This window comes from Chelonoidis abingdonii, chromosome 10 (assembly GCF_003597395.2).
Source record: "Chelonoidis abingdonii isolate Lonesome George chromosome 10, CheloAbing_2.0, whole genome shotgun sequence".
Taxonomy (NCBI): Eukaryota; Metazoa; Chordata; order Testudines; family Testudinidae; genus Chelonoidis; species Chelonoidis abingdonii.
The window spans coordinates 53,045,846-53,073,251 of NC_133778.1; the positions used below are offsets into that span (position 1 = coordinate 53,045,846).

Genomic DNA, 27,406 nt, shown 5'->3' on the forward strand with positions numbered 1-27,406 from the left:
TGAGGGAACTGGGATTGTTTAGTCTGCAGAAGAGAAGAATGAAGTGAGGATTTGATAGTTGCTTTCAGCTACCTGACAGGGGGTTCCAGAGAGACTGGATCTATACTGTTCTCAGTGGTACCAGATAACAGAACAAGGAGTAATGGTGTCAAGTTGCAGTGGGGGAGGTTTACGTTGGATATTAGGAAAAACGTTTTCACTAGGAGGGTGGTGAAGCACTGGATGGGTTACCTAGGGAGGTGGTGGAATCTCCTTCCTAAGAGATTTTTAAGGTCAGGCTTGACAAAGCCCTGGCTGGGATGATTTAGTCGGGGATTGGTCCTGCTTTGAGTAGGGGCTTGGACTAGATGACCTCCTGAGGTCCCTTTCAACCCTGATAGTCTATGTTTCTATGATTCTATCAATAAACACTAGAGTAATCCACTTTCCTCTATGTTTGTTTCATTGATTAGGTTCAGTACAAAAAAGATGCTAAGTCACAGCTCCATTACACATCTATAGCAGATCGACCAGATATTAAGAAAGCAACCCAAGCTGCCAAGTTAATCAGTGATGTGAGTATTTTGTAAATCTCCTGTGTACCTCCTTAGCAGTATTTTTCCTCTGGCAAACTATATCAATATAAATTATTAGAACAACATGTGGAGATGTTTGCATTTTATCATTAAAAGTAAAAGTACATTTTTATGTACTAATTGTTTTTTCTTCAACAGATTCAATACAAAGCCAAGACTCGAGGAGAGGCTTGCCTTGGTGTAAGCATGCTGGGACGTCCAGATATGGAACTTGCTAAGGAGGTGTCTAAGCTTACTAGCCAGGTAATAATAAATGTTTGCAAATTTTGCAGCAGTGTGTGAGTTCAGATTCTTCTGGAACAGAAGTCAGTAGACTTTTTCAACCACTTCAGAATTGAAGATGGAAATAATTCTAGATAATTTTAAGGGTAGTATGGTAACTTAATTTGAAAAAGGTAACTCATTGGGCAGAGTTTGTGTGCTTTATTAAAGAAGCAGCAAATGTTTATCTATGGGGTTTTCTGTGTATAGTGGGACTGATATAGCTTTCAGTGATGTAAGTGGGTCTTAAGTCACCATTCCCTTGCATTTTAGTCATTCACATCTGTGCAAAGTGAGCATACAAGATTTTTGCAAGATGGCGGAGAATCATACCCAATGGCTAAAGCTCAGTTGACTTCAGTGGGAGCAGAACTGAGCCCTGGAGAGATGGTTTTTGGGAGCGGGGAGGTTGGGATTTGCTTCTCTTGTGGTTTCTTTGTCCTCTTTTCTCCATTCTTCACTTTTCTTGACATAAACTTCTTCTGTTTCCATCTTATGAAGAATATGTCACTTGTAGTCCCTCAGAAATGTTCAGCATAAAGAACTTTACACAAGAGGAAGTGTATCTTCAGGGAAACCTACATGTAGAAATCAACGACAAACTTCTGAGTTGCTCTGTTGGTATTAGAATTTGGAAAATAATTATTGAATGCTGAGGACAAGGCTAAAATTGGGCACCCAAAATTAGAGCCCATTTTTGAAAACTCACTCTTTGTGCTTCACTTCATCCCGTCTGTAAAATGGGGAGGATAATACTGCTTACCCACCTTTGTGAAGTGCTTTGTAATGGACAGGTCGTAATAATCATTATATATACAAGTGCAAGTTATTATTTTACATTAGAGATTTCTACTATCCTTTCCATTTGACTATTCAAGATAAGGAATTATTTTAACATATGTCTTTCAATAATTCGTTACCTTTTATTTATATAAAATAATCTGAAACATCAGTTAGTGTGGATTTTACTCTTGCTGTTTCCTGTGGGAATTTGTCAACCAGGACCTCACCACCACTTGGTTCTCTCACACAACTTTATGCTTGATCCCTGCAATGGTCTGCTGTTCTGATCTTGCTATCTTGCTACGCATTGTAGGTGGAATACCTCAAAGGACACATGAGAGGGCATGGAGCAGCATCTTATGATACACCAATGATGAGACACGTTAAGAAAGCTAATGTCCTAAGTAGTCATGTAAGATGGATTTAAGTGACACTAAAGGGCATGTCACTTCTCTATATCTTCCTCTATGTTGTATATGATCTGTGTCATTCCTAGCACAAGATAATCAGCCTGAATTGTAAATGAGTTTATAATGCACCAGTTGCACTGTTTTTTCTGCAGTCTTTGTGTCAAAAGTGTGGAATGCACCAAAAATTTGTGAAGCTGACCATTTGGCTAACAACTCTTTTTTTCCAATGCAAAGACTGTGCATTGGGACTCTGTGGGTGGGGAATTTGAGTAAACCAATTTACAGTGTGTAGAACTTGAAGCCAAATTCTACCCTTGCCTTTCGTGCAGCTTCCAGTGATTTTAGTGGATGTCTCCAACACACACAGCCGAGCCTGGAATTCTGCTCTTAAGATTTAAATTGAAAAAATGCAGCTATATAAGCTGAATTTGGTGGGATCTTGGTCTCTTGAAGACAACATAGGAAATGGGAAGATATGTGCCTTTAGATGACAGTGCTTAGACTGAAAGATACAAACTCACACTGAGATGGAGTTAAGGATCTGATACTGAACTGCAAAAGCAAAGAAGTCTTAATCCCTCATGCATGTAGATTTTGCAGCATGTATTTGTGTTACTTTAGGTCACTAGCAGTTTGTACATACTTCTCTACCTAATCATAATGGTCAATGAAAACAGTGTGGAGTCCATTGCCTTAATGGAGATTTTAAAAAAGACATTCCTTTACTGTTTTTATAGTAATCAGAAAAACAATAGGAAACCCTGATACCTGCTCCCATGTGCTCTGGCTCAGTCAATGAGATCCTCTGCCATGCTACAGATCATTCATTGAGGTCAGATTGTTTCCTTCTGCACTGATCTGGTCAGAAGAGGGTTTATGTAAATCTCTGTAATGTGCTCCTCCTATTTCATTGGAAACCAAGAGAGATTATTCAGTTGCTGGCCACAGGATCTGTACTCCAGACCTGTTGTTGGCCCCACCTGAGGATCAGGGTCATAGGAAGTCAATGGAATTGTGCCAGTTTACACCAGCCAAAGTATTGTCCCATTGTCAGGAATGCAGTGATGATGTATGTCATTTTCAACACACATAATACACTGTGGATGAGGTTCACCCATTCACTTAACTTCATGGTGTCAGAGAGGTACAATGCAGCCAGTGTATTTCTGTAAATTTGGCCCCAAACCTCTGGCAAAATAAATTCTGATTGCAATTATTTCAGGGCACATATTTTCTAATATGCCTTCCCACCTCAGAAATCATGGGTATTATGGCTTTGTCACAGGGTGTGAAATGACAGTGCACAGATCCTATTTTACTCAAATATTTCCAAAGGAAAAAAGGGGTTTTACTGTTTTTCATGTCTACATGTGATTAATGCATGCAACTGCAGCATGTCTAAATATCACCTACTATATGTGTCAGGTAATAAGAATCTTTCCTTGGAGTTGGGTGCCTATTAAGCCCACACTTGCTCCATAAAAGCAGACTTTACAAGGGAAAGAAGAAAAGCAGCATAACTCATGAGTAATGAACAGCACTCCTTTTTATGTGTTTTAGCTTCAGTTCTGTTTTTAAGTTAAGACCAGACCTTCCCTTAGTCTTTGAGTAACTTTTTTAGCTGGCTTGATTTTCATCTTGAAAAAAACCAAGTTCTTTGACTCTTGAAACTGATGTGGCATGTCTCCGTTGTTGTCTTCTTTGTCGTGTTTACTTTTCTGGGCATTTCCTGTTAGAAAAGCAGCATCTCACCCATCTTGTTATCCTACTTTTACAAGACATGTATCCATTTTGTTCTCTAACCATTCACTCTTTTTTGTTTTCTCTGTGTGTCTGTTGTAATTATTTTTAGTTTGGAGCTATGTTTAGTTTCCCCCCTCTGTGATCATTTCGTTTCTTATGAGTTCAGCAAAAGTGAACTACTCTACTTTGACATATGGGCCTGATTCTGATTATTACACCAGTGTGTCTCCGTGGACTTTAGTGCATTTACACCATTGTGATATCAGAATCAGACACTGAGTGTTGCTCTTGAATGGCAACAAATATTGATGTTCTTTGTTTTCTTACAGCAGGTATAGAGCTGGTCTAGAGCATGAGACTGTATGGATAAATTATGCTAAAGAATTTAAAAGCCAAGAATAAGTGGAATGTGATTTATCTATGCATTGAAGCACCTTTTGCGTTTACTAATATGGAACTGTATGCTACTATTTCTGTAAATGTGTTTAAAGCATAGGTATCATTCCCAGCATGATCCATTCCTTTCATCAGTTGTGTCCATCATCTCTTCTGTAGATGACTTGTTTCATTTGGTTATTTGTATAAATAGCACTTGTGGATTTATTTTTACTGGAGAATTATTGATGGCTAGTGCTGGAAAGGGCCTCCTGTCCCTGCCTCACTTGCCACAGTCTCTTACCCTCAGGCAGGATTTGTCTGTGGGTTAGGGAAAGGAGGTGTCATTGCCTCACCGCCTTTCCACACCCACCTGTGGATCAGCAAGGGGCAGCACATAAAATATCTCTGCTGGCTGCAGCTTACTTAGAATGGCCACACACCTACCCACACCTACAATGTGGGCTCTGATTGTAAAAGTCCGAATGTAACCCTAAACTCTTGAGAGCCAACTAGTTGGAGTTTCGACTTCAGTGGATCAGAATTTGGTCCTAATTGCAAGAGCTCATGTACACTTTAAGAACTCTGCTGAAAGTACCTCAGCAACCCACAATGGCAAAATGACTTTCCTGTTCAAAATGTGTCCCTAACTGGAGTGCAAGGGTTCCTGTCCTGCATATTTGTAGATATTGGGAACAGTGGTTATCCCCTGTAGGTCCACAGGAAATAGTCATCTGCGTCTAAACCTAGAGCCAGTGAGAGAGAGCAGATCACCATATGTGACATTTTGGTCGCATTAAAGTCAGTGGCAAAATTCCCATTGATTTAAACAGGGCCAGGATTTCACCTTATGTCTGCTGAACTTTCATGGGCATTCACTGATGTTCATGGTTATGGTTTAACCTGAGCCTCCTCCTTAATTCAGGGTGGGTCTAGGGATCCTGCTTAGCCTGTTGTGCACTCCAGTTCCTAGTGATTAGTTTAAATTTACCCTTTCTGAAGATGTGACCACTCTTCCTTTTTGTGCGTATCATCTCTTTTTGGTTAAGATAAATTGTTGTATCTTCATTATGCACCTGAAAATATTTCTGCTGCCTCATTTATGCTACTACCTCTTGAGTATTTTGGTAGTTTTCGTATCTCCCTCTTTTCTAAGATACACATATTAAGCTTCTCTAACCACTCTTTGTACAATTGCCAGTTGATCCCTTTGGGTCGGATTCTGCAGTCATACATGCCTGCACAGCTCTCACCGATATGAACATTGGCCTATCTTATTTAGTTATTCTTTTGTCAACTTTTTTTTTTAAAAAAAACTTCCCTTATCTGCATGTGAGGAGCTAAAACCTGTGCATTGAATGAAAGCTATGAATGGTGTCTTGTAAAAACAGAATGTGCATTTTCTTTCCCATATCAGGTGATCTCTAGAAGATCTCTTATTCCAGTGGATGTCTTAAAATTATTGCATTTTTTGATCCTCTGTTTGCCATCAGACTCTTTGTGAATGTGGACTTCTTCAGTCTCTGGCACAGGACAGGCTAACGTTCAGGAATAATTGAAATGCTTTGTTGTTTTCCATTAGTTGAAGTATAAAGCAAATTTTGACAAGGAGAAGGGTAAGAGGCCGAAGTATGACTTGAAGGAGGCCAAGATCTACAAGACCTTGAAAGATGCTCACAACATTGCTAGTGAGGTATGCCTACTCATGACAATCTTTTGCATTTTCCAGGGGGTTTTAAAAATTTTGACTTTGACTAGCAGAGTCTTACTTTGTGTTACTAATACATTATATGTTAAAAGCTTTATTTACAGTCTTCTTTCCTGATGTTGTTTGGTATTTCATTCCTGTAGGTTAAATATAAGGCAGATCTAAAGAAACTTCACAAACCTGTGACAGACATGTCAGAATCGCTGATAATGAACCATGTCCTGAGTACAAGTCAACTCTCCAGTGCTGTAAGCTCATTAACTAACCCGAGATCTATTTGATTTCTGTTCCCATTCTGTATTGACCTCTGCTAACAATTTCTATAACAGTTCCCTCCTTTACTGTTCCGAGGACATCACCTGGTAATGAACTCTTCCTCTCCTACCTAATGATTATTACCTAGTCAACTAGCAACATTAATACATCCAGCCTTTGGACACTGAAATCTGTACATGTAGAACTGCTACCATTTTAAAACCTCTAACCATTTTCGACTGATCATATCTCACTAACATATACCAGGTTTCTTTTCCATTTTCTCCTCTTTTTTTTTCTTTGCAATTCTTTCCTATTTATTATTATTTGTGACTTTCTTTTTTACTGTTTTAATGGGATTTTTGTGTTTATTATCACCCTGCTGTAGTATCACATAATGAGGCTATGTCTAATATAGCACTTCAGAATGATATAAAAGATCAGTCATTATTACATGACATAACCCCATTTCTTTTCTTTTCCTGGTGTAAAATAAAATCTTGATCCATTTTGAGATTATCAGAAAGGACAACTGTCCGTTCCAAATCTTTAGAAATAAATCTATTTGGGGGTTGCTTTCCCCCCACCTCCCTCGTGTTGTTAGATTTCTAATTGCTATTTGATGTGCCGTTGAAGTGTTTGCTTTAGTTTTGATCAGGTTTTTATTGAGGTGGTACTTGATGCCTTCCCTTCAGTACCAGTACAAGAAGCAATATGAGAAGAGTAAGGGTCACTACCATGTGGTGCCAGATAACCTTGAACAGCTTCATCTAAAGGAGGCTACAGAACTACAGAGTCAAGTAAGTTGGTCAAGTGTTTCTCATTCATCCATTTACTTTCAATACCAAACAGTCACTGCAATTACCCCTAGAGGGCTCTCTGATACAGAATGAGCCCTGTGCCAATCTGCTTTATGCAAACTATACAAGCAGCAACACAGAAGTCAGGTAAAAACATTTACACATCTATTCCTATTGAACACTCACTATATGTATGCATGTTTTTGACACAATAGCAAGTCTGTCCCTTCCATGTCTTTAACCTGTGATGGCAGTGGTTAGGAGCCCTGTGCATTTCAGTGAGAGAGTCAGAGATTGCAGTTCATTTTCTAATGGAAGTCCATTGACTGAACGAAATAGATGCTTATAGGTCCATGAGCTGGTATAGCAGCTGCTTCTCTGGTAATTCAGAGCCTAACTTGGGTCTCCTGTTGTCAGGTGAAATACAAGGAGAAGTATGAAAAGGAAAAAGGAAAAGCCATGCTGGACTTTGAAACTCCAACATATATCACTGCTAAGGAATCTCAGCACATGCAGAGTGAGGTAAGATGCTTCATCAGTGAACTCAGTACAGTAAGATTTAGGACACTTTTGTATACAGCTGTTTCATTGCTATGTTTTCACAGTGAACTGAAAATGGTTGGAGGTAAACCTTGAATGGTGGTGTGCCCTGTAAACTATAATTACATTGTAATGTAAGTTCCATTATACCTGCATTACCAATGGAATCATACATGTTAATTCAAGGGATTGCGGTGTGTAACTATAAAGGATGTACCTCTGACACTCTACCTACCTCAACAAACTGTAATAAAGTAGGCCATACTTGACCAATAGCTTTGCGTCTATGGGAGAAATACAGTGTGAGATCACCATTTCACTGAAGGTCTTGCAGCAGAATGTATTACGTGAGTTATCACAGTCTATGGGAAGACTTTTCAAACTGTAAATGTAAGTGCTCAGGATATCATTCTTATTGGAGACCTATATTTTTCAGCAACTCTGTTTAATTGCTGTTTGTCTCTGATGTCACAGTATTTTTCATTGCCCTGTCATTCTATCCTTTCAAGCAGTTATTTCTTATCAGCCTTAAGTTTTGATATTGTTTTGTCACACTGAGAAACTTTTATACATGTTGAAACACACTTGTATAAGGTGGTCAGTCATGCTGTTTGGGTGCTTCCATGGATTGTTTGACCTTCTTGCCATACACAGACAATTAGAAACACTTCTAATATAGAGTCAGCTCCAGCTTCCATTGAAGCCAATGAAAGCTGTTTCATAGACTTCAGTGGGAGCAGGGTTATGCCCATAGTTACCTTCCTGGAGATAAAACAGGAGTACTTTTGGCACCTTAGAGACTAACATTTATATGAGCATCTTCCTGGAGATGATGACACTGAAATCAATGGAGATAATTAGAAGTTGCTCTTTTGTTCAGGTCCATTTATTTTGAAGCAATATGAAAAAAAGTAATAAATATTTGCTTTTTTCTCCTCCTTTCTCCTCATACTAGAAAGAATATAAGAAGGACTATGAAGAGTCCATTAAAGGCAGAAACCTTGCTGGCCTGGAGATTACACCATCTTTCTTACATGTCAAATATGCAACCAAAATAGCAAGCGAGGTAGCAGCTACTCTGCATTTACTTCCTCTATTGAGCCAAATAATTCCACTAATTAACCTCACTAGTATATTCCCTCACTGCTTACTCATGTATGTCAAGTATATTTTCAGATGTCTTTGTACCATGATGTAATTTGTTGCGTATGTTAATTCCATTAATTGGTAACTGTATTCACATTTATTGTGTCCCTTTACATCAGCATAATTGTTCCTGTGTGTGTGCATCCATAAGAGTTTAGATTGAGTTCTGATCTCTGTCTTTAGAGAATGTATAATTCCAAACAATATTCTTTGTTACTTAAAACAAAACAAACAAACAAAAACCCTGTTCAGCCTAATTTTTTCTTTACATCAGAGTAGCGGAACGATGTTTGCAGTTTCCCCTTCTTTTTTTCTTCCTATAGAAAGAATACAGGAGGGATCTAGAGGAAGGTGTCAGAGGTAAAGGTATGACACTCTTGGAGGAGACTCCAGACATGTTAAGAGCAAAGAATGCAACTCATATCCTAAATGAGGTAAGTCAAATAGCTAGCTGGAATAAGGCCTGTCTGGAACTAGAACCATTCCACATCATTAATGCACAAGGTGACTTTAACAAAGAATGACAAATGTTGCTAGACATGGCCTTTGGAAGGGAAGAGTGTTCCAGTGAGCTGGAGAATGGGAGCCAGCACTTGCGGGGCACTGTTCATGACTCTGCAACTGACTTTCTGTGTGACCTTGTGCAAATCACTTTAAGTACACTGCATATCTGTAATAAAGGTATTTCAAGTAACTGCTTTCACAGGAGTAGCTAGGTTTACTCATGTTTCTAAAGGCTTCACCACCACTGGATAAAAGGAGACTTCCAAATACAAATTATTATTATTATTATTTATTATTATAATTATTATGGTATGTCAATGCAATACTACAAATTAAATCTACCTGATAACTGGCAAAGGGGATATTTGAATTTGTAATATATCTGTATTGATGCTGCAGCAAATTTGTGCTGTTAAAGTTTATTTTATTACCATAATTTATATTACAACTGGTAATGGGCCAAATGTAGCAAAGTTTCTGGTGTAAGTTACACTGACTTGCACCAAATAAATCCTTTGAACCCCAGGGAAGATTCACCCTAGTGTTTCTGGTATTATGCTTCACATAGTTACCATTGGGGGGCAACATTAATTCTAGAGGTTCTGAAGCCGCTATCGTACATTTTTCAGACAGCACTAGCGTCTGATTGCCCACCTCCCAGCACAAGTGGCTGGTCCCTACTTTCCACAACCGGGTTTCCTAGGGAATTTCTGCCCTGAGACCTTGTTTCAAGGTTTATGATGCCACCGTCAGCACAACCTTGAAATAAACCTGGCTCATGACATTTGTCCATTTACTGCTGTATTGTGTTGTCCTGAGCATTTATATAGTTTTTATGGAAAATAAACTGTCATGAGTTAGTATATTTTAATTTAATTTTGTGGTTTTGGGTGTATGATTGTCATATGCCATTTCTAGATGATGGAACTATTTTGTAATGAGACTCTAGTTAAAGTTGCCAGAACCATCCCATTCTACATATATATTTTTTTCAAATTATTATCTTCACCCATAGAAAGAGTACAAGAAAGCTCTGGAGCTTGAAATCAAAGGAAGAGGTCTGACAGACCTGGCTTTGGAAACACCAGACTATATGAGGGCAAAGAATGCCACTGACATTGCCAGTCAGGTGAGTGTGAATAGTACAGACATAAAACCTGATGACTTTATAAAAAGAAATCTTATGAAGCGTATTTTCTGGGTAGATGAGAGAAGACAGTGGTCATAGATATGATTGAGGGTCCCTAACCAAAATGTTTTCCAACAGATTAAATATAAGCATTTGGCAGAAATGGATAAAGCCAATTACACCTCTGTTATCGATACTCCAGAGATCATTCATGCCCAGCAGGTCAAGAACCTTTCAAGCCAGGTAATGAGATTTAAAGAGTCATGGTTGTTGTTCATTCTCAGTGAGTCTCTCCCTTACTTGATCATTAACAGATACTAATTCAGAGCAGATTTTGTTTTAAAGTGAATTAAACTAACTGGCTGTAACAAAATTCAGGAGAGAATGCTGGACATATGCTACCAAAGAGCTGTCAGACTAGCATCTCTGACCGACATTAACGTCAGTCAACATTTAAAAAAAAAATCCTGCATAAAGATTATTTTATGTGTTTGTATCATCCACTGAATTGCTCGCTGCTGTTTAAACTTGCATTAATCAGCAATAAATAATGCTATACTATATTTTAATTATCTTTAACAGAAAACTATTTTTTTTAAAAATTGATTTAACAGAAAAAATATAAGGAAGATGCAGGAAGGACCATGTCACACTACCTGGCTGTTGTAGACACACCTGAAATACTGAGAGTCCGTGAGAATCAAAAGAACTTTAGCACTGTACGTATACGTACCAAGCCATTGTTTATTGTCAGAGAACAGAGAACATTTCCCATTTAATTAGCTTGTTCCTGTTTTAAGACCCCTTATCCTTATGGCCCTACCAAATTCACAGTCCATTTTAGTCAATTTCAGGCTCATAGGATTTTAAAAATTTTAAATTTCTTGATTTCAGCTATTTAAATCTTAAATTTCACAGTATTGTAATTGTAGGGGTCCTGACCCAAAAAGGAGTTGTGGGGGAGGGGAGGTTGCAAGGTTATTGTAGGGGGCATTGCGGGACTGTTACCCTTACTTCTGTGTTGGTGCTGGAGGGCCCTGCCTTCAGAGTTGGGCGCCTGGCCAACAGCTGTCAGTCTCTGGCCACCCAGCTCTGAAGTCAGTGCAGAAGTAAGGGTGGCAATACTGTGACCCACCCTAAAATAACCTTGCTGTGTAGTTGCGGCACTAGCGCTGGGAGAGAGCCCAGCACTGTAACACCACCCCCACAAGGGGAGTAGCTAGCTCCCAGTGCTGGTGCACTGTCTACACTTCCACTTTACTGTGCTGAAACTTACATAACTCAGAGGAGTGATTTTCACACCCCTGAGCGAGAAAGTTTTAGTGCTGTAAAGTGGCAGTGTAGACAAGGCCTCCGTTTCTGAATTTACTGATAAAAGCAGTTGTGCATTACTGTAATATTTACTCAGAACACGTTAGTCTATAAGACCTTAGTTTAAGATTTGCTTTAAAATATTTCATTAGTGTGTTGCTGAAGATTATAAAATCACATCTCTAAAAAATCCTTGCACAGATTTTTAAGTGCACAATCAGTGTATTCGTCTTTAGCCTTAAATGCTTGGATCTTCAGATGTATAGTTTTTTGAATAAATCCTTCAAAAGACCACCCTTATCTAAAATACACATACAGGCCTGGGCTGCCATTGGGCATAGGGGCACCAGTTTAATAATACTGCATAGGGCCCCATAAATCCTAAGAACGGCCCTTCCCACAGCATCCTAAAAACCACAGTTCCTATACTACAAATGCAAGGAAGGAAGGTGTGGCTGCATAAATAAAGCAAGAGGGTCCTAGGGTATGTCTACACTGCAGCTGGAAGCAAGCCTCTCAGCCCAGGGAGGCAGACTTGTGCTAGCAGGCTTGATCTAGTGTGCTAAAAATAGCAGTATGGATGCTGTTTGGGCAGCAGCTTGGGCTCTTAAGCCCATCCAGCACCCTGGGTCTGAACTCGGATGGCTAGTCCAAGTCTCTCCCAGAGCCATAATGATCACACTGCTGTTTTTAGCACACTAGCTTGAGTCCTGCTAGCCTGAGTCTCTCTACCTGGGCTGGGGTGTTCACTCTGAGCTACAGTGTAGCCACACCTCAGTGGTTCTCAACATGTTTACCATTGTGGCCACATATGCAGCTCTCCATGTGTTATGTGGACTGCATCCACATAATATAGCTATACTACCTGTGTGGCCCTGAGGCTGTCACATGGGCCACAGCTGTGTTCTGATTGGGCCAAGAACCACGGCCATACCCCTGAAGACGTGGGCAAAAATTTAAATTTAAAACAGAATTGAGGAGCAAAGCAATCAACTCCCAGCTGCCTCTGGCTGGCCAAAAGAAGGAAGAGAACCCCTCTCCCGAGGAAGACAGATCACCCCTGCGTTCCTCTAGCATTCACACCCTCCTGTTTCTTGGGGCTGTCCCTCTCACTGCTGGTATTATTAAGTTTTCCACCCACTGAGCTGAGTGGACGGCGTTATTTTTCATTGGTGTGATTTTTTCCCTAGTTCTCAGTAGTCACCTTTCTAGAATTTTTTTATTTTATTTTAAGTCTCTATAACTAATTTTATTCTGATTAGCTGCAACCCAGGAGAGTATCTTTTACATTCATGGATTATAAAAAATCCTACCACATGTGATGATGTTTAAATGTCTCCTCAGAATATATCCTTGACAAATCTTTTCTTTTCTATCTTTAAAAAAGAGCCTTTAAAAAGACAAGAGTAAACTCTTATGGACTAGAATTGATATACCAATCACATTTTTCTTTTCTTTTTTTTTAATAGCTTCAGTACCAGTTGGATGTAATGAACAGTAAAGGAAAAGTTACAGTAGTACAAGATACACCAGAAATTCTGCGTGTTAAAGAAAACCAAAAGAATTTCAGCTCGGTATATTTATTGCACACATTTGCAATGCTAACTCAAATAATCAATTTTAATATTTTAAAAACACTTTTTAGACCTTTTCTTGTATGCACTTATATCCATGTGTAGCCTTACTGACTTCAGTGGAGCTACTTATACTTCAAATTAAGCATGTGCACGAGAATTTACAGCATCAGATCTTTAGTGTTTCATACCAATTTTACACTTATTATAGTTAGCTGACTTTTACTACCTCTCAGATCTGTTGCTGCTTGCCCAAACTTCTCACTCACTTTCTGTTTTGAGAGTTAAGCCATCGCATGTGCGCTATTATTAGTGTTCACCCTTCTTTTGTTATGTGGCCATCTAGTGCTGTCAGCCCGAAGTATAACAATCCTGATGTGATGCAGATGTCATCTTTTAACAGTAAATGAGCTATGTCTGTCCTGATTTGTTCCACATCTCACATGATTTATCTTAAGGAGTTAAGTATTTCCCTCGTGTCATGTTCACATTGCACATTTAACAACAGAAGTCTTTCCAAACTCTGGAGAGTGATACATTTCAGTCTAAAACTAAATGCTACAAAACGGAATACTATTATCCATAAAATGTGCTACTGCAAATAAAAATGATCCAAACCCTTTTTTTCCACAAGGGTCACTGCTTGTAGTAGGAGGGACACTTAAAGGTAGGCAGAATAAACTTTACTGACCTTATTTTGCCCCCGTTACAGAGAGAGCTCAGAATTGGCTCTGAGTCTGTACCTTTGTATATTAGTTTGGTCCACTCACTTTCAGATGTTTTGTAGTCACTCTCTAGGAGGGACAATATTGTGTTTTCTGTGCTTAACTTTGTTGTCTTGGTTCTGAATTTTAAGATTTTATATAAAGAAGATATTGGAACAGGAACAGCTATTGAAAAGACACCTGAGATGCAGAGAATTAAACGAACCCAGGACGCGATTAGCACGGTACAAAACAATGGATTTCTAACACTCTAATGCTAATGCTAAATGCTAATACAAGTCAAATAGTTTCCTCTTCCTCACTCATTTCCTTATCCAGTGCTAACAGCAGTTTTGGAATTACTTATGAAATTAAGGGTTATCTTAGAGCCTTTGCCTACTACTATTTGTCAAAAAATAGTTTCCTAACAAGCTTTTAAAAGTTTTATTTTCTTCAATCTTTGTGGTAGTTCTTACTAGGAAAATCTTTCTAATGATTAACAATATGCTAATTATAATCCTTTTCTAAAACATGGAAGCTCTCATTCTAATTATAGTCTCTCCCCAAACACTTAATTTAACACATTTTTACATCAAGTTTACTTGACATAAAAGTTTTACTATTCTAAAGTATGAATAAGGATTTATTTTTGCATGTTGGCAAATGCAATTTTAAGTATTTAGCCTCCATATAGTTTATGCTTTGAATGCTGATGTCATATTACGGCAAGGGATACTAAAGCTTGCCTCTATTCAAATGTTTGCTTGATGATGGTGGGAGAAATTTGTTTGGGAGAAAGTTGTTTTTGCACCTTGTAAAAAAAAAAAAAAAAAAGGAGACAAAACCGATTTTTTTAAAAATAGGCTCTTGTATGCAGCCTCACCCATGTTGGATAGTATATGTTTCATAAATCCAAAACTTGAACACCTACATTCATATAGAAAGCAAGTAGCAAGGTTACAGATCTGTTCAGTATATTTAGATTTATGTTAAAAATCAATTTCAGTCCACAGTATTATAAAACTGAGCTATTAATGGTAGCTTAAACTATAGCTGAGATTGCCTCTGCTTACAGCTTTACTGTGTAAAGGACTGGAATGCTTTAAAAGTAGATACCTGCTTTTAAACTGGATGGCTGTATTGGTCAAAAGTGCAGAGACATCCCTGGTCCTATTGAAATGAATGGGATCTGCAAGTTCTCAAAATCTTTGGAAATCAGGCTAAATCGGTTTGGGAAGCTAAATATGGATTTAGGTGCCTAACTTTAGGCACTTAGGCTAAGATTTTCAAGTGACTAGCAATTTTGACAATTCATTTTTTTGGTGCCTAAGTGATGCATCTCAAATTAGGCCCAAATTTTAGCAATCATGTGATCAGCACTTTCAAAATACCATGCCCTCCTGAGGTGTCTCAAGTTGGATGCCCAAATCTTGGGCTCAGGTTTGAACGTTTTACTTTAAGAAGCTAAGATCTTCAGCCTCTTTACTCTGGGTTCAATTATTGGTTGATTGGTTTTTGATGCCATGGCACCTCTGGCTTTTTTAAAGACTTGAGAGCCAAAAGATTCATCATCTGTGCCCTAGACAAACCCTCTGCTCCTGTCTATTACATTAGAATTTATTGAAATCCAGGTCTCAGAAGGAGATGTCTCCCTATGAAGGGAAGAGAGATTTCTTTATGGACAACTGAACTTTATTGAATACGCTTGTTTAAAGATGACCAAGGTCACCTTACTTATGGCAAAAACAGGTCCCCAGAGGTGAAGGATCCATGTCTGAACCCACTGTATGTCCTAGCCTTTTCTCTAATTTATAGTATAACGTGTATAACAATTATTTTCAGTCTGAAGTCTCTTGATTATCATCAGTAAAGCTGTAAGTGGTTAATATCATACATAATATCTTGTTTATCTTGAAAAGATCAGACTATTCAAATACATTTTGAAAATGTATCTGCTGCCATAGGGTTAGGGTGAATGCATGCTGGTCATAGTTATTTTTAATCACAATGAATGGGAGACATTCAGGGCATAGGCTTCAATTCCCATTGCATTGTATGCAACCTGTTTACCTTTAGACACGCTCAGGGGCGGCTCTAGGAATTTTGCCACCCCAAGCCCCAAGCATGGCAGGCAGGCTGCCTTCCGTGGTGCCGGCAGAGCACCCCCCGCGGCTTGCCGCTCCAGGCACGCCCCTGGACACACTGAGATGGCTTAAAATAGCCTGATAATGCAGATCAGTTTTGGCAGAATCTTCATTGAAGACTGTCCTTCCACATGGTGTATGTAATGCTTTAAGTTTCAATAAGTTTTAAATGATCTGTTTCTTTGTTCTATCATGTAATTGGATACTATATGCTTATGTTTAATGAGCTTTAAGTATTTTTGGTTTTTGAATGTATGTGATTTTGCAGATTAAATATAAGGAAAGTATTGGAAAAGGAATTCCAATTTCTGATCTTCCCGAAGTGAAACGTGTGAAGGAGACACAGAAGCACATCAGCTCGGTAGTGGCTGATATTTTCTGCACTCATCTGTGTGACTTGCACAGTCATAACACTATGCTTGCATTACTAAATAGTCCTCCTTTCCTTTCTAATAAATACTGTTGTTTCCAACTAGGACTCTCAGAGAGGTTTATGCCCTTTGCAGAGCTCAAGCTTTAGCCTCCATTAGCATTAATGGCTGTTGCCTGTTGAAAGGAGACTGAACCTCTCAATCTTTATGATGAGCACCAGCAGGGCACTAGAATTCAATTTTCTTCACTACTCAAGCTTGGAGCTTGATAAACTCAGCCACTTAGCTGATTTAATGCTACATATGTGGTTAAGAACAAAAAAATGGTCAGGTAGTTTCTTAAACAATTCTGCAGTGTTGTGAATGGTTGGAGGAAATCTCACTAAAAGTATCTGGAGCTATATTAATTGTCACAAAATCCAGTTACAGTTCTGAGTATAAACAGCATCTTGGCCTTCTTTGTTACTCTGTTGTTAAAAATTCACTGATTTTTAGGTGACATTCCTCTTAACTTCAGTGAGAGTGTTGCAAGTAGACTCATGAGCAGATGTGGTCCTTGGTACCACAGTTATTCACTGTAAAAGAATTCTCTTGAGTGATGGCAAAGTCCTTATAAGTGAGTGTAAGTAACCTTTAAGTAATAAATTTCCCTTTCCTGTCCTCTGTCCCACCTTTTCCCTCTGAGCGCCTTCTGATACTAATTGGTTTTTTACAGTTCAGTTTTGCATAATCTGGTTATATTTTCAAACTACACTGGTGTTTGCTAACCTTGGATTTACCTCATCTCATGCTTTGAATGCCTTATTTACCATATATTCTAACCATTTTTTGGTTCTGGTGGCATACTGAAGTCATATAATGCAGTATGTACATCCATTTTAGTGATTTACAAGTTACATCTCTAACATAATTGTAGTTCTGGTTCTTATGATCAGACTTTAGAATGAAGCATTTTGTATGCAATTTTCTTTCATGAAAATGCAAGCAATTATTTGGTCAAATAATTACAAATGAAGATGAATCTAACTGTATGAGAGCTGAAATTCAGATGTGCCTTCTCATCAGAAAACTAAAGCAAAATAGAGGCACTTGAGTATTATTAATAGTTAAGACACAGTGATAGGGTAAATCTTGAAAGGGGACTTCATGTGAAGTGGAGCCACATTGCTAAGTCTCTATACGGTGCTTTCAAAATGTACTACACAGACCTCTAAGAATTTTAGCTATATGTTGACACTATAACATAAAATATCTATCTCTGAAAACGTTAATTACAGGAAAAGTAGCTCACGGGAATTTTCAAAACCAAATTAATGTGGTTTTTTTGAAGAACTGCAACAGTTTTAGACCCCAAATCAGCTATGTATTTAAGCATGTGTGTAACTTTAAGTGGACAATCCCATTGACTTCAGTATGTTCATGTACTTAAAATTAGATGCCTGGCCAACTATCTTGTTGAACCAGGGCCTTAAAAACACAGACCTGCAGCCAAAATAAAATGTGCACATATTTACATGTAATCCAAACAAACTACATATCCAGCTTCAGTTAGGTTTCTGTGAAAAGTGAGCAGTGTTCTCATTGCTTCTGTGGGTGCTTATGTTCTTTCTGCAGGTGTTGTACAAAGAGGACCTCGGGACAGGAATCCCAACACCTATGACTCCAGAGATAGAAAGAGTCAGACGCAATCAAGAACACATTAGCACGGTATTTTTCAAAGAAATAAAGCAACTCATCCTTTCACAATAACATCCTAACAACCATTCTTTGTTTCTTCAATTATTTAGAAGAGAACTACCAACATTAAATATTTAACTCATCTCCTGCCATTTCCATTGTGTTTTTAACCTTTTGAGTGATTTACAATTTTATATGCATACAAACAAACAAACACCCACCCTGAGGTCAGCAGTGAAATTACCAAGGCATTTTTCCTCTGCATGTTTTTTTTAATTTTAACTCAGCAGCTTGTGAGTATTTATGGAATAATCAACCACCATGCATTTGCCTTTAGTATTTACCTCTAGAAGTGTGGAATAGTCAATACTATTACTAAACACTGTTCACCACATAGCCAGACTTAATAACCTCGCCTGGTTTGAGTACTTTTTTGGATACTTTCTTGTACCTCACAGGTGTTGTACAAGGAGGACTTGGGGACTGGGATCCCAACACCTGTCACTCCAGAGATGGAGAGAGTCAAACGCAATCAAGAGATCGTTAGCTCGGTATTTCCAAAAGAAAACAACAATCCCGTTAACTCCTCTGTTAACTCCTCCATATTAAATTTCTTCCTTTAACCCTGCATAGGGCTTTGAATCACAGCCCTTTTTTTTTTAAAACTCAACCACTAAACCTATCACTGTCCTAGTACAGTATTTTAATTTTCCATCCCAGTCTAACTTAGTTATAAATAGCTCCTACTGTGAATTTTTAATCATATTTACCCTACCACATTTCCCTCACTGAAAAACATGTGATGTTCAGAGTGGATTCCCATCCTCTTCCTCAATAACATAGTAGATGTTTCTAACAGCCTTTGGCATCACCATGTTAGTGCAGTGCAAATGTAAAATAAAACCTAACCTTTCTTTAAAGCAATAGAATGTAATTAGAGCAAGACATGTCTTTCGTTGTTGCCATGTTGGATGCTTTTCTTGTATCCTGCAGGTCTTTGTAAGCAGACTCGGGGCAGCATTGCTGTCGTTCCAGAGAGGAAGAGAATTACATACATAATGAAGATTTATTATAGTGCTCACAATCCCCTGGGATAAACTCTTCTGGTCCTAATACATTACATTTGAATTGCCATCTACAATTCATGAATTTTATGTCATGATGCTTTTTTATTATTAACTTTTTTGTGTCCCTGTTTATATGGGGGGAGGTTTGAATTCATTTTACACCTACTCAAACACCATAGTTTTGAAATTCTGTCCTGACTTCCAATTCTTATGCTGCTTAGGAGAATACAATATAGTTACACTTTTTGATACATGTACTTACCACAAGCTACTCTGATCTCATTTAAAGTGGTACAAGTCTGGAGATATCCATTAAAATCAATTTAATCACTCCAGATTTACAATGAAGCAAATTAAATCAGAATCTGGCCCACTTGTGCCTTCATATTTCCCCACGCATTTCTTATTAATGGGAATTGTGGGTCAATAGCTGAGGTCACAAATACTGCATAATCATCAATATTAGTTAATTTTCTCTTTAACTTTTCCTAGTTTGGGAATCAGGACTGATATAGAAAAATTGGATTCTTGATGGTTAACATGTACATGATGTTAAATGGAGATTTGTTGACTTGCTTCTTCTTTTTCTTTGACACTTCCTTGTTGCCACACAGGTGTTGTACAAGGAGGGATTGGGGACTGGGACCCCAACAGCTGTAACTCCAGAGATGGAGAGAGTCAAACGCAATCAAGAAAATTTTAGCTTGGTATTTTAAAAAAAGAAAATAGCTACCTTTAACACCATTTCAGATGAACTTTTAAACATTTATAAAAGTTCCACCCTTTTCCTTTCCTCTAATCACCTTATAAAAATAAGAACATTCTCTTTCCAATTTTCAGTAATTGCTACTTATTTCTTTTTTGTACTTTTCATGAGTTATATAATTCTGAGGCACTCCTAACCACCATTTCTACCCCTCTATTTTCCAAATCCCTCTTTTAACTTTTAAAAAACTAGAACTATTTTAAATTTTTAATATAGCACTAGGTTTTTGATTAGCCTCAGTCCCTTTTTTCCCCCACTGTAGTGCAAGTAAAAAATAAGACATGGTATTTCTGCAAGTCTAAAGAATTCTATCTGAATTGATCACAATTCCTGTATAACACGGATCTTAGCTGGCTTATTCATTAACACTTCCTGCTTTTTTTGTGCAGAGTGGATTTGGTAGACATAAAAATTGTATGCCTTATGATCAACACTTACCCTCATCAAGAGGAATATTACTGACCTTTAAAAAAAAAATTTTAACACGTCCTTGTTACTCAACAGGTGTTGTACAAAGAGAACCTGGGGACAGGAATTCCAACACCTGTCACACCAGAGATTGAGAGAGTCAAACGCAATCAAGAAAACTTTAGCTCGGTATTTTACCAAATGAAAAAAAGTTTCCTTTAACTCATTTTTAAATGTTTTAACCTTTACCAGAATAACTATACTGCTATCCTTTCCCTGTAATCAACTTATACTGATAAAACCATCCTTTCCCTCATCTTTTTCTGCAGTTTCCAGTGATTGATATCTTAGTCCTTTTCATGTTTTATGGTTTAGATAATCCTGAACATTGCTATCTATTTCTTTTCTTTTAATAAGGGGCTTTTTTTTTTTAATTGCCTCAATTCTTGATTTTTTTTCTGGTTTAATGCACATATCAATTAAGACATGTTTGGTCAAAACCTCAGCTGATATAAATCTGTATAATTTCAATGTAACTACACAAATTTAGAGTGCTGAGAGTCTGTCTCAGTATTTCTGCAAGGGCTAAAGAAGCATTTAGTTAGTATTTAGAGCAGACTGCTTCTTTTCTGTCATGTCAGATGCCTTTTGCCCCATCCTTACCTATTTCTCATGGTGCAAAGACTCTCAGTTGAATCCTTATCTGTGTAAACTGGCATACCTTCATTTGAAGCTCTGGTCCTATGGGTCAAAATTGCCAGCATAGGTGCATTTCTTAGAGAGAGAGAGAGAGAGAGATTTCACATGCAGTCAGGCCGCAATGTTAAATAAGTATTTCTTAAGTACCATTCCCAGATACACTCTTTATAATCTAATCCCTGTGCCCTTTTCAGATGAAGGCAGCAAGGTTCCTTAATCTTACCTCTGCCACCATTTCGTTGATTTTTTTTTTTTTTGAGGACTCCTCCTCATTGCACATGTTATATACAAAGAGAATTTAGGGAAGGAACATCAATGTCTCTCTCTCCAGAAACACAAGGTCAAATACAATCAAGAAAATGTTATTTCATTATTTAGGAAAAATCCCTTTATTCCTTTTTAAGCAACATTTGTAACCTCTAAAATAGCCTTCAAACCTAGATATTTCACGTGATCCACATATAAAAAACCCTCTTTCCATCAAAACTGATTACAATGTATTGTATATTACACTGACTCTACAGCTTTTATTTCATTAATTTGTCTTGCTTTTAGTTCAGGGTCACTGTGAAAAAATTGTATCCCTCACATTTATCCCTTTCTGCCACCACATGGGATATTATTGACGCTTGCTTTTTTTTTCTTTTTCTTTTTTTTTGATTGTGTGGCTATTTCCATGTTACCCCACAGGTGTTGTACAAAGAGAACTTGGGGACAGGAACCCCAACACCAGTCACTCCAGAGATGGAGAGGGTCAAACGCAATCAAGAAAACTTTAGCTCGGTATTTTTGAAAAAACAAAAGTTTCCTTTAACTCCATTTAAAATTCACATTTTAATCTTTATAATGAAAACAAACCCACACACCCTATCCCTTTCATGTAATTAACTTATACAAGTAAGACCATCCTCTTTCCATCATTTTACTGCAATTTTACAGTGACTGTTACTTAATCTCCTTCCTAACTTGTATGATCCTCAATAATGTTAACCAACTTTACTCCTTGTTCGAACCTCTTTTTTGTCTTTTCTCCTGTTGGATATTTTAAAAAATCTCTATTGTATCTGGCAGTCACCATGCAAGGAACATGGGTCTAACTCTTCAATAGGATAGAGTGAGAGGTAGTCATAAAACTTTCTTATGTAATCAGATTAAGTTTTTGATCCATGTTTGCCAAGAAAACCATTTTCTGATGGATTCAGTACATATTCCATAATAAGACATTAGAATTATCTGGTCTTGAACCCATACTCCTTGCATAGCCAAAACTTTCATGCATTCAGCCAGTACAGAAAAGTAGAATCAGACCAATCAGACTTAATACCTGACGACATGTGGCTCTTTATTAATTGTTGCTTTTCTGATTTTTTTTTTTGGATGCTTCGTTACCACACAGGTGTTGTACAAAGAGAACTTGGGGACTGGAACCCCCATCCCTGTCACTCCAGAGACTGAGAGGGTCAAACGCAATCAAGAAAACTTTAGCTCGGTATTTCTGATGAGCAAAAAGTTCCCTTTAACTCTGTTTCAAAATGAACTTTTTAAACAAATGACACTGACCTCCCGCTATTTTAACCTATTTTTGTTTTGATGTTGTTGCTTTTTAAAACATTTTTAATGCCACATTTCTAATCTTGAGAACTTTTGTCCTTTTTCACTTTTCAATCTTTCTTTTCTCTGAAACTTCTATGTTAATTTTTTTTTTTACCATCACCCATTTTCGTAACAGCCTCAACTACTGCTTTTTTGTGGTCTTGTTAAAACACAATAGTTGTTCAAAGAATTGTTTTGTGGTTAAAAAGCAATGTTAAATCTGTATTTCCCCAGATGCATTCTTTTAAAAATGTAACACCGAAGTCTTACAACAAAATAGAACATGCCCTAGGGTTCCAGCTTGTAAACCAACAGTTTTATTTATTGCTGCTTTCTGTGGCTGCTTTCTTATGTCTCACAGGTGTTGTACAAAGAAAATGTAGGGAAAGCTACCCCAACACCAGTCACTCCAGAGATGGAGAGAGTCAAACGCAATCAAGAAACCATTAGCTCGGTATTTTTAGCAGGAAAAACACTCTTTTTAAGATCTGACCTGTTTAACCTAACACTAGAGGTTTTAACAATCCATGCTTTCTAACTTTAAAATGGATGTGAATTCACCTCTTGGCATAAAATTCCTACCTTTTATACTTATAAATAAGCTACGGACTCTCATCTTTAATCCTTTCGTACTAGGATTTTATTAGAGCAACAATTTAATTGAATTTCTTTTTTCAATAAACAGTGTTGTTTTGGTTTTGGTTTTGTTTAACCCTTCCATACTCCTTATTCTACTAAGCTATTTTGCTTCCATGCAGTGCTGATTCCTAAATGGAGCCATTCCTGCAGCCAATTATATCAATCACAAAGCACTTATTGATTTTACTGGAAACAGGAATGGGCCCCAAAAGTAACCCTTCTAAATGTGATAATTCAGAAGCTCTTGTTTTTATTGTCATTGCCTTTTTATGATTTTTGGATACTTCTTTGTATCATGTAGGTTTTGTACAAAGAACACGTGGGGAAAGCGACCCCAACACCAGTCACTCCAGAGATGGAGAGAGTCAAACGCAATCAAGAACACATTAGCTCGGTACCTATAAAATAAACAGTTTTTTCCCCTTTGCTCCTAGCTTTTAATAAAATAACACTAACTTATTTCAGAAAGGCTTTTTTAGCTTAAAACATTAGATATGGCTCTGTTTGCATAATTATTTTTTTTGCTTCTAAAAATAAACCTAGCTTTAGTGTTAACAGTCTGCTCCTGAAATTTTAAGATTGTTTTATAACCCAGCTCTGTGACTGTCAGGCTCTATCCAGATATTAACAGTCTCTGTGGCTGCTGGCCTATATGAGCTCAGCAGCACTTCCTCCCTATTATTCCACTGAATCCAGTTAGCAACTGACCTGATGACATACTCTAGACCTCTGTGGGAGTTGGAAGTAATTGACAGTATCTAGGAAACATTGAGAACCACATGAGCCAGCTCCCATTAGAATCAGTGGGAGTGTTTCCATTGCCTTAACTGGAATTGCACAACTGAACAACCTGCCCCTTTTAAGGGATGAAGTCTCAGATTGCCATATACAGCAGTCAGGGCCCTGGGAGTGATGCAGTGAGATTTACAGAATATCTGCCCCTGGAGTTGGTTTTTAATTTGGCTGACTGGTGTCAATCAGCCAGAGAAATAAACAGCTCTGGCTGACAGCTTCGAGACAGAGACAGAGAGAGAAGAATCCTTTCCAAATGGTGATTTAGTGGAGAAAGTAGTAAGAAGGGATGTCTTCACTGGGGAAACCCCTAACCACACCCAGTGATCATACTCTGGCAGTGGGAAGGTTCAGTCAATGGAGTCTCATTTGGGTTGGGATTCAGATTACTACCAGTTCAGGTGATTGAGAACTGAAGACCATCTTACCAACTGCCCCTCCTACAGCAATTCCTACTCCATCCCTAATCTTAAGGTTTGCATAATACATGAAGACAGTGATGTGGTACATGGGAGTTAGGGACTCATTTTTCAGGTCTTCTGGAGCAACCTCTTTCTTGACTAGGTCTGCCCAGGGCACAGACAACTTCCCAGAGCTTGTGCATCCTACAGTACCATAAATATTTGCAGCTGGATAGAGCCCTTCTATTTTAATATGAAAACTTCATTCTTAATCTTTTTTTCCAGTTTTTTTTTTCTTGCTCTTACACATCCTTTTCCCTGTTTGGCATTCATGTAGTGCTGTGTACCATAACAAGGCATGATTTTTTAAATTTGATAAGTAACTTGTTTTTTCTGGATACGTCTTTTGTATCCCGTAGGTATTATACAAAGAAAACTTGGGGCGAGCAACCCCAACACCTGTTACTCCAGAGATGGAGAGAGTCAAACGCAATCAAGAAAACATTAGCTCGGTATTGTCTTGAGAAAATAAAATGTGATGTGACAGTGCATTTTTAAAAAATACCTTTAATCTGACTAGTTTTTTTTCTCCTCACATTTTTAAATGTAATTTGAATTGGCTTTTTAAAATGACAAGCATTGATTTTATTAACTTTTAAAATATTTTTTCCAGAGGGATTTTTTTCCTATTAACACAATAAACTTTACTATTACAAAAGTAATAGTTTAAAAAAATTCACTTGTACATTTTTTGTGATTTTTGGATACTTCTTTGTAACCTGTAGGTTGCGTACAAAGAAAATGTAGGGAAAGCAACGCCGACACCTGTAACTCCAGAGATGGAGAGAGTCAAACGGAATCAAGAAAACATTAGCTTGGTATTGAAAGGAACATCCTTATATTAAAAAAATAACAAGCTTCAAAAACTTTTTCTGCTTCTAATTTTACCCCAATTTTCTCAACTTGCCTTTTTTTTTCTTTTGAAATAAATTGTTTTACTTTTTGCATAATCAGATAACGTTTTAACTGCTTTACTTCCTGATATCCCTGCAGTGATGAGTATGATTAAACAATAACACCATTTACACCATGATTCATCAACAATTGTCTAGTCTTTGACTTTTGGACACTTTTTTTGTGTGCTATAGGTATTGTACAAAGAGCACATGGGAAAAGGAACTCCGACACCTATCACTCCAGAGATGGAGAGAGCTAAACGAAATCAAGAAAACATTAGCTCGGTATTTGCTTGGACAAATAAATAAGTTACAAAATAACATTTTAACATTATAAATCATTTAGTCTTTTCCTCATTCAACTTAAAAACATCTAAATATTAACTCCCTTACCTAGTTTTGAAGTTATGATACTAAAATATAACTCTAATTCCTGGAGCTGACCATTCCTTGTTTTAACTGGCTCTCTATTTTCATCGGATTCCTTATTTTAAATAACGATTTGACCTCAAATAACAAATTTAACCACCTAAATTCCTGGTAATATCTTCTGTATTTAAAGAATGTATATGGTATGAGCTGTTAATGGCCATTCTTCAGCATTATGGATATTTTCTATTTTTTGATAGTAGCTTGTATTCTACATAAAATGTATTCATTCCTACAGGCAGTACCCCCCATCACTCATAAGCTGTTTCTCAAGACAGCAGAGACTTGTCATGTCCTCCCCTGGCAAATGCTTATGCATGCAGATAGTTTCACAGAACCTATATGGCCCTCATCAACACAGTATTTGAGATCCTAATGTCCCTCCCTCCCCACAATGTAACTGAATATTAGAAGGATAAGATGGGCCTAATTATTTTCTCCACTACTCACTGATAACTCCATGAAGTCAATGAGTTGCATGTCAATAAATGAGAACAGAATATGGCCCAAAATACTGTCTAAGGTTTGGCTCTGGCCTTTGTTTACCAAGGCAGCAATTTTTTACATACTCATCTAACAGAATTAATCAGGCTTTCACCACTATTTTGCCTTTACAAGACTTCAGAGATCAGCGTAAAAAATCTGGTACTTAGTGAAAAGAAAGTTTGAGGCATGTTCTTATACTGTGCCTCTCAAAAGCTAGTGCTATCCGTGTCTCAATAACTAAACTAGTGTGGTGGCCTAGAGGCTCTCGCCAGCATGTCCTCATTCATTTTGTCTGATCTCGTCATGCCTGTGCAAAGTGTCTCTGAGAATTCAGAGGCAGATGTAGTGACCCACATTCACGTCCTGTTTCTCATTTGTTAGGTCCTCTATTCAGATAGTTTCCGGAAACAAGTTCAAGGCAAAGCAGCCTATGTAATGGATACCCCCGAAATGAGGCGTGTGAGAGAGACCCAGCGACACATCTCTACTGTAAGGCTTCCTTTTTTTTAGAAGGTTGGCAAGTGATGTAATCAAAATTTAACTCAGTTCTTGAGCAATCAGAGTTGTCACATTGTGGATAATGTCTATGGGATTCTGGTTGCTATATTTAAATAGCAAAAGCTGAACTGAGTTTATCCCTTATGGAATCCACAAGGGATACATATTTGGGATTTCCCTGTCTCTTGGTTTTCAGAAGTCAGACATGCCAATGCACATCGTTACTAGCTATTAATTCAGGGCAAGCAGAAATACCAATAGTAGCTAGTCTACAGAGAAATGGATGTGTCTTTTTTTTTTTTTTTAATTGTAGGTGAAATACCATGAAGATTTTGAAAAACACAAAGGTAGCTTCACGCCTGTGGTTACTGACCCCATTACAGAGCGTGTGAAAAAGAACATGCAGGACTTCAGTGATATTCACTATAGGGGCATTCAAAGAAAGGTTGTAGAAATGGAGCGAAAACGAGTGGACCAGGATCAAGAGACAATCACAGGTATTCAGTGCTCACACTGAATAGCAGTACTGAGAGCATTTCTTCTGCCCCATGTAAAACTCAAACAAGCCTTGCAAAATGGTCATGAAAATTTACCATCCCAAGCACTTTTCACAGATTCCAAGACCCAAAGGGATCGTTGGTATCATCTAGACTGATCTCCTG

The 27,406-nt window shown here is 37.8% G+C and overlaps 1 protein-coding gene across 1 annotated transcript in view; it reads left to right on the plus strand.

The window, feature by feature from the left end:
* NEB (nebulin) overlaps nt 1-27,406 on the plus strand; it is a 170,535-nt gene that overhangs the window by 137,135 nt on the left and 5,994 nt on the right. The window contains exons 120-146 of the mRNA XM_032780956.2: nt 453-554; nt 714-818; nt 5,730-5,840; nt 5,999-6,103; nt 6,806-6,910; nt 7,328-7,432; nt 8,406-8,516; nt 8,920-9,030; nt 10,116-10,229; nt 10,368-10,472; nt 10,844-10,948; nt 13,010-13,114; nt 13,971-14,063; nt 16,231-16,323; nt 17,948-18,040; nt 18,469-18,561; nt 19,692-19,784; nt 20,348-20,440; nt 21,641-21,733; nt 22,347-22,439; nt 22,905-22,997; nt 23,484-23,576; nt 24,795-24,887; nt 25,161-25,253; nt 25,524-25,616; nt 26,628-26,735; nt 27,058-27,241. Coding sequence (XP_032636847.1) covers nt 453-554; nt 714-818; nt 5,730-5,840; nt 5,999-6,103; nt 6,806-6,910; nt 7,328-7,432; nt 8,406-8,516; nt 8,920-9,030; nt 10,116-10,229; nt 10,368-10,472; nt 10,844-10,948; nt 13,010-13,114; nt 13,971-14,063; nt 16,231-16,323; nt 17,948-18,040; nt 18,469-18,561; nt 19,692-19,784; nt 20,348-20,440; nt 21,641-21,733; nt 22,347-22,439; nt 22,905-22,997; nt 23,484-23,576; nt 24,795-24,887; nt 25,161-25,253; nt 25,524-25,616; nt 26,628-26,735; nt 27,058-27,241 — 2,785 coding nt within the window. The remainder of the gene's footprint in view (nt 1-452; nt 555-713; nt 819-5,729; nt 5,841-5,998; nt 6,104-6,805; nt 6,911-7,327; nt 7,433-8,405; nt 8,517-8,919; nt 9,031-10,115; nt 10,230-10,367; nt 10,473-10,843; nt 10,949-13,009; nt 13,115-13,970; nt 14,064-16,230; nt 16,324-17,947; nt 18,041-18,468; nt 18,562-19,691; nt 19,785-20,347; nt 20,441-21,640; nt 21,734-22,346; nt 22,440-22,904; nt 22,998-23,483; nt 23,577-24,794; nt 24,888-25,160; nt 25,254-25,523; nt 25,617-26,627; nt 26,736-27,057; nt 27,242-27,406) is intronic.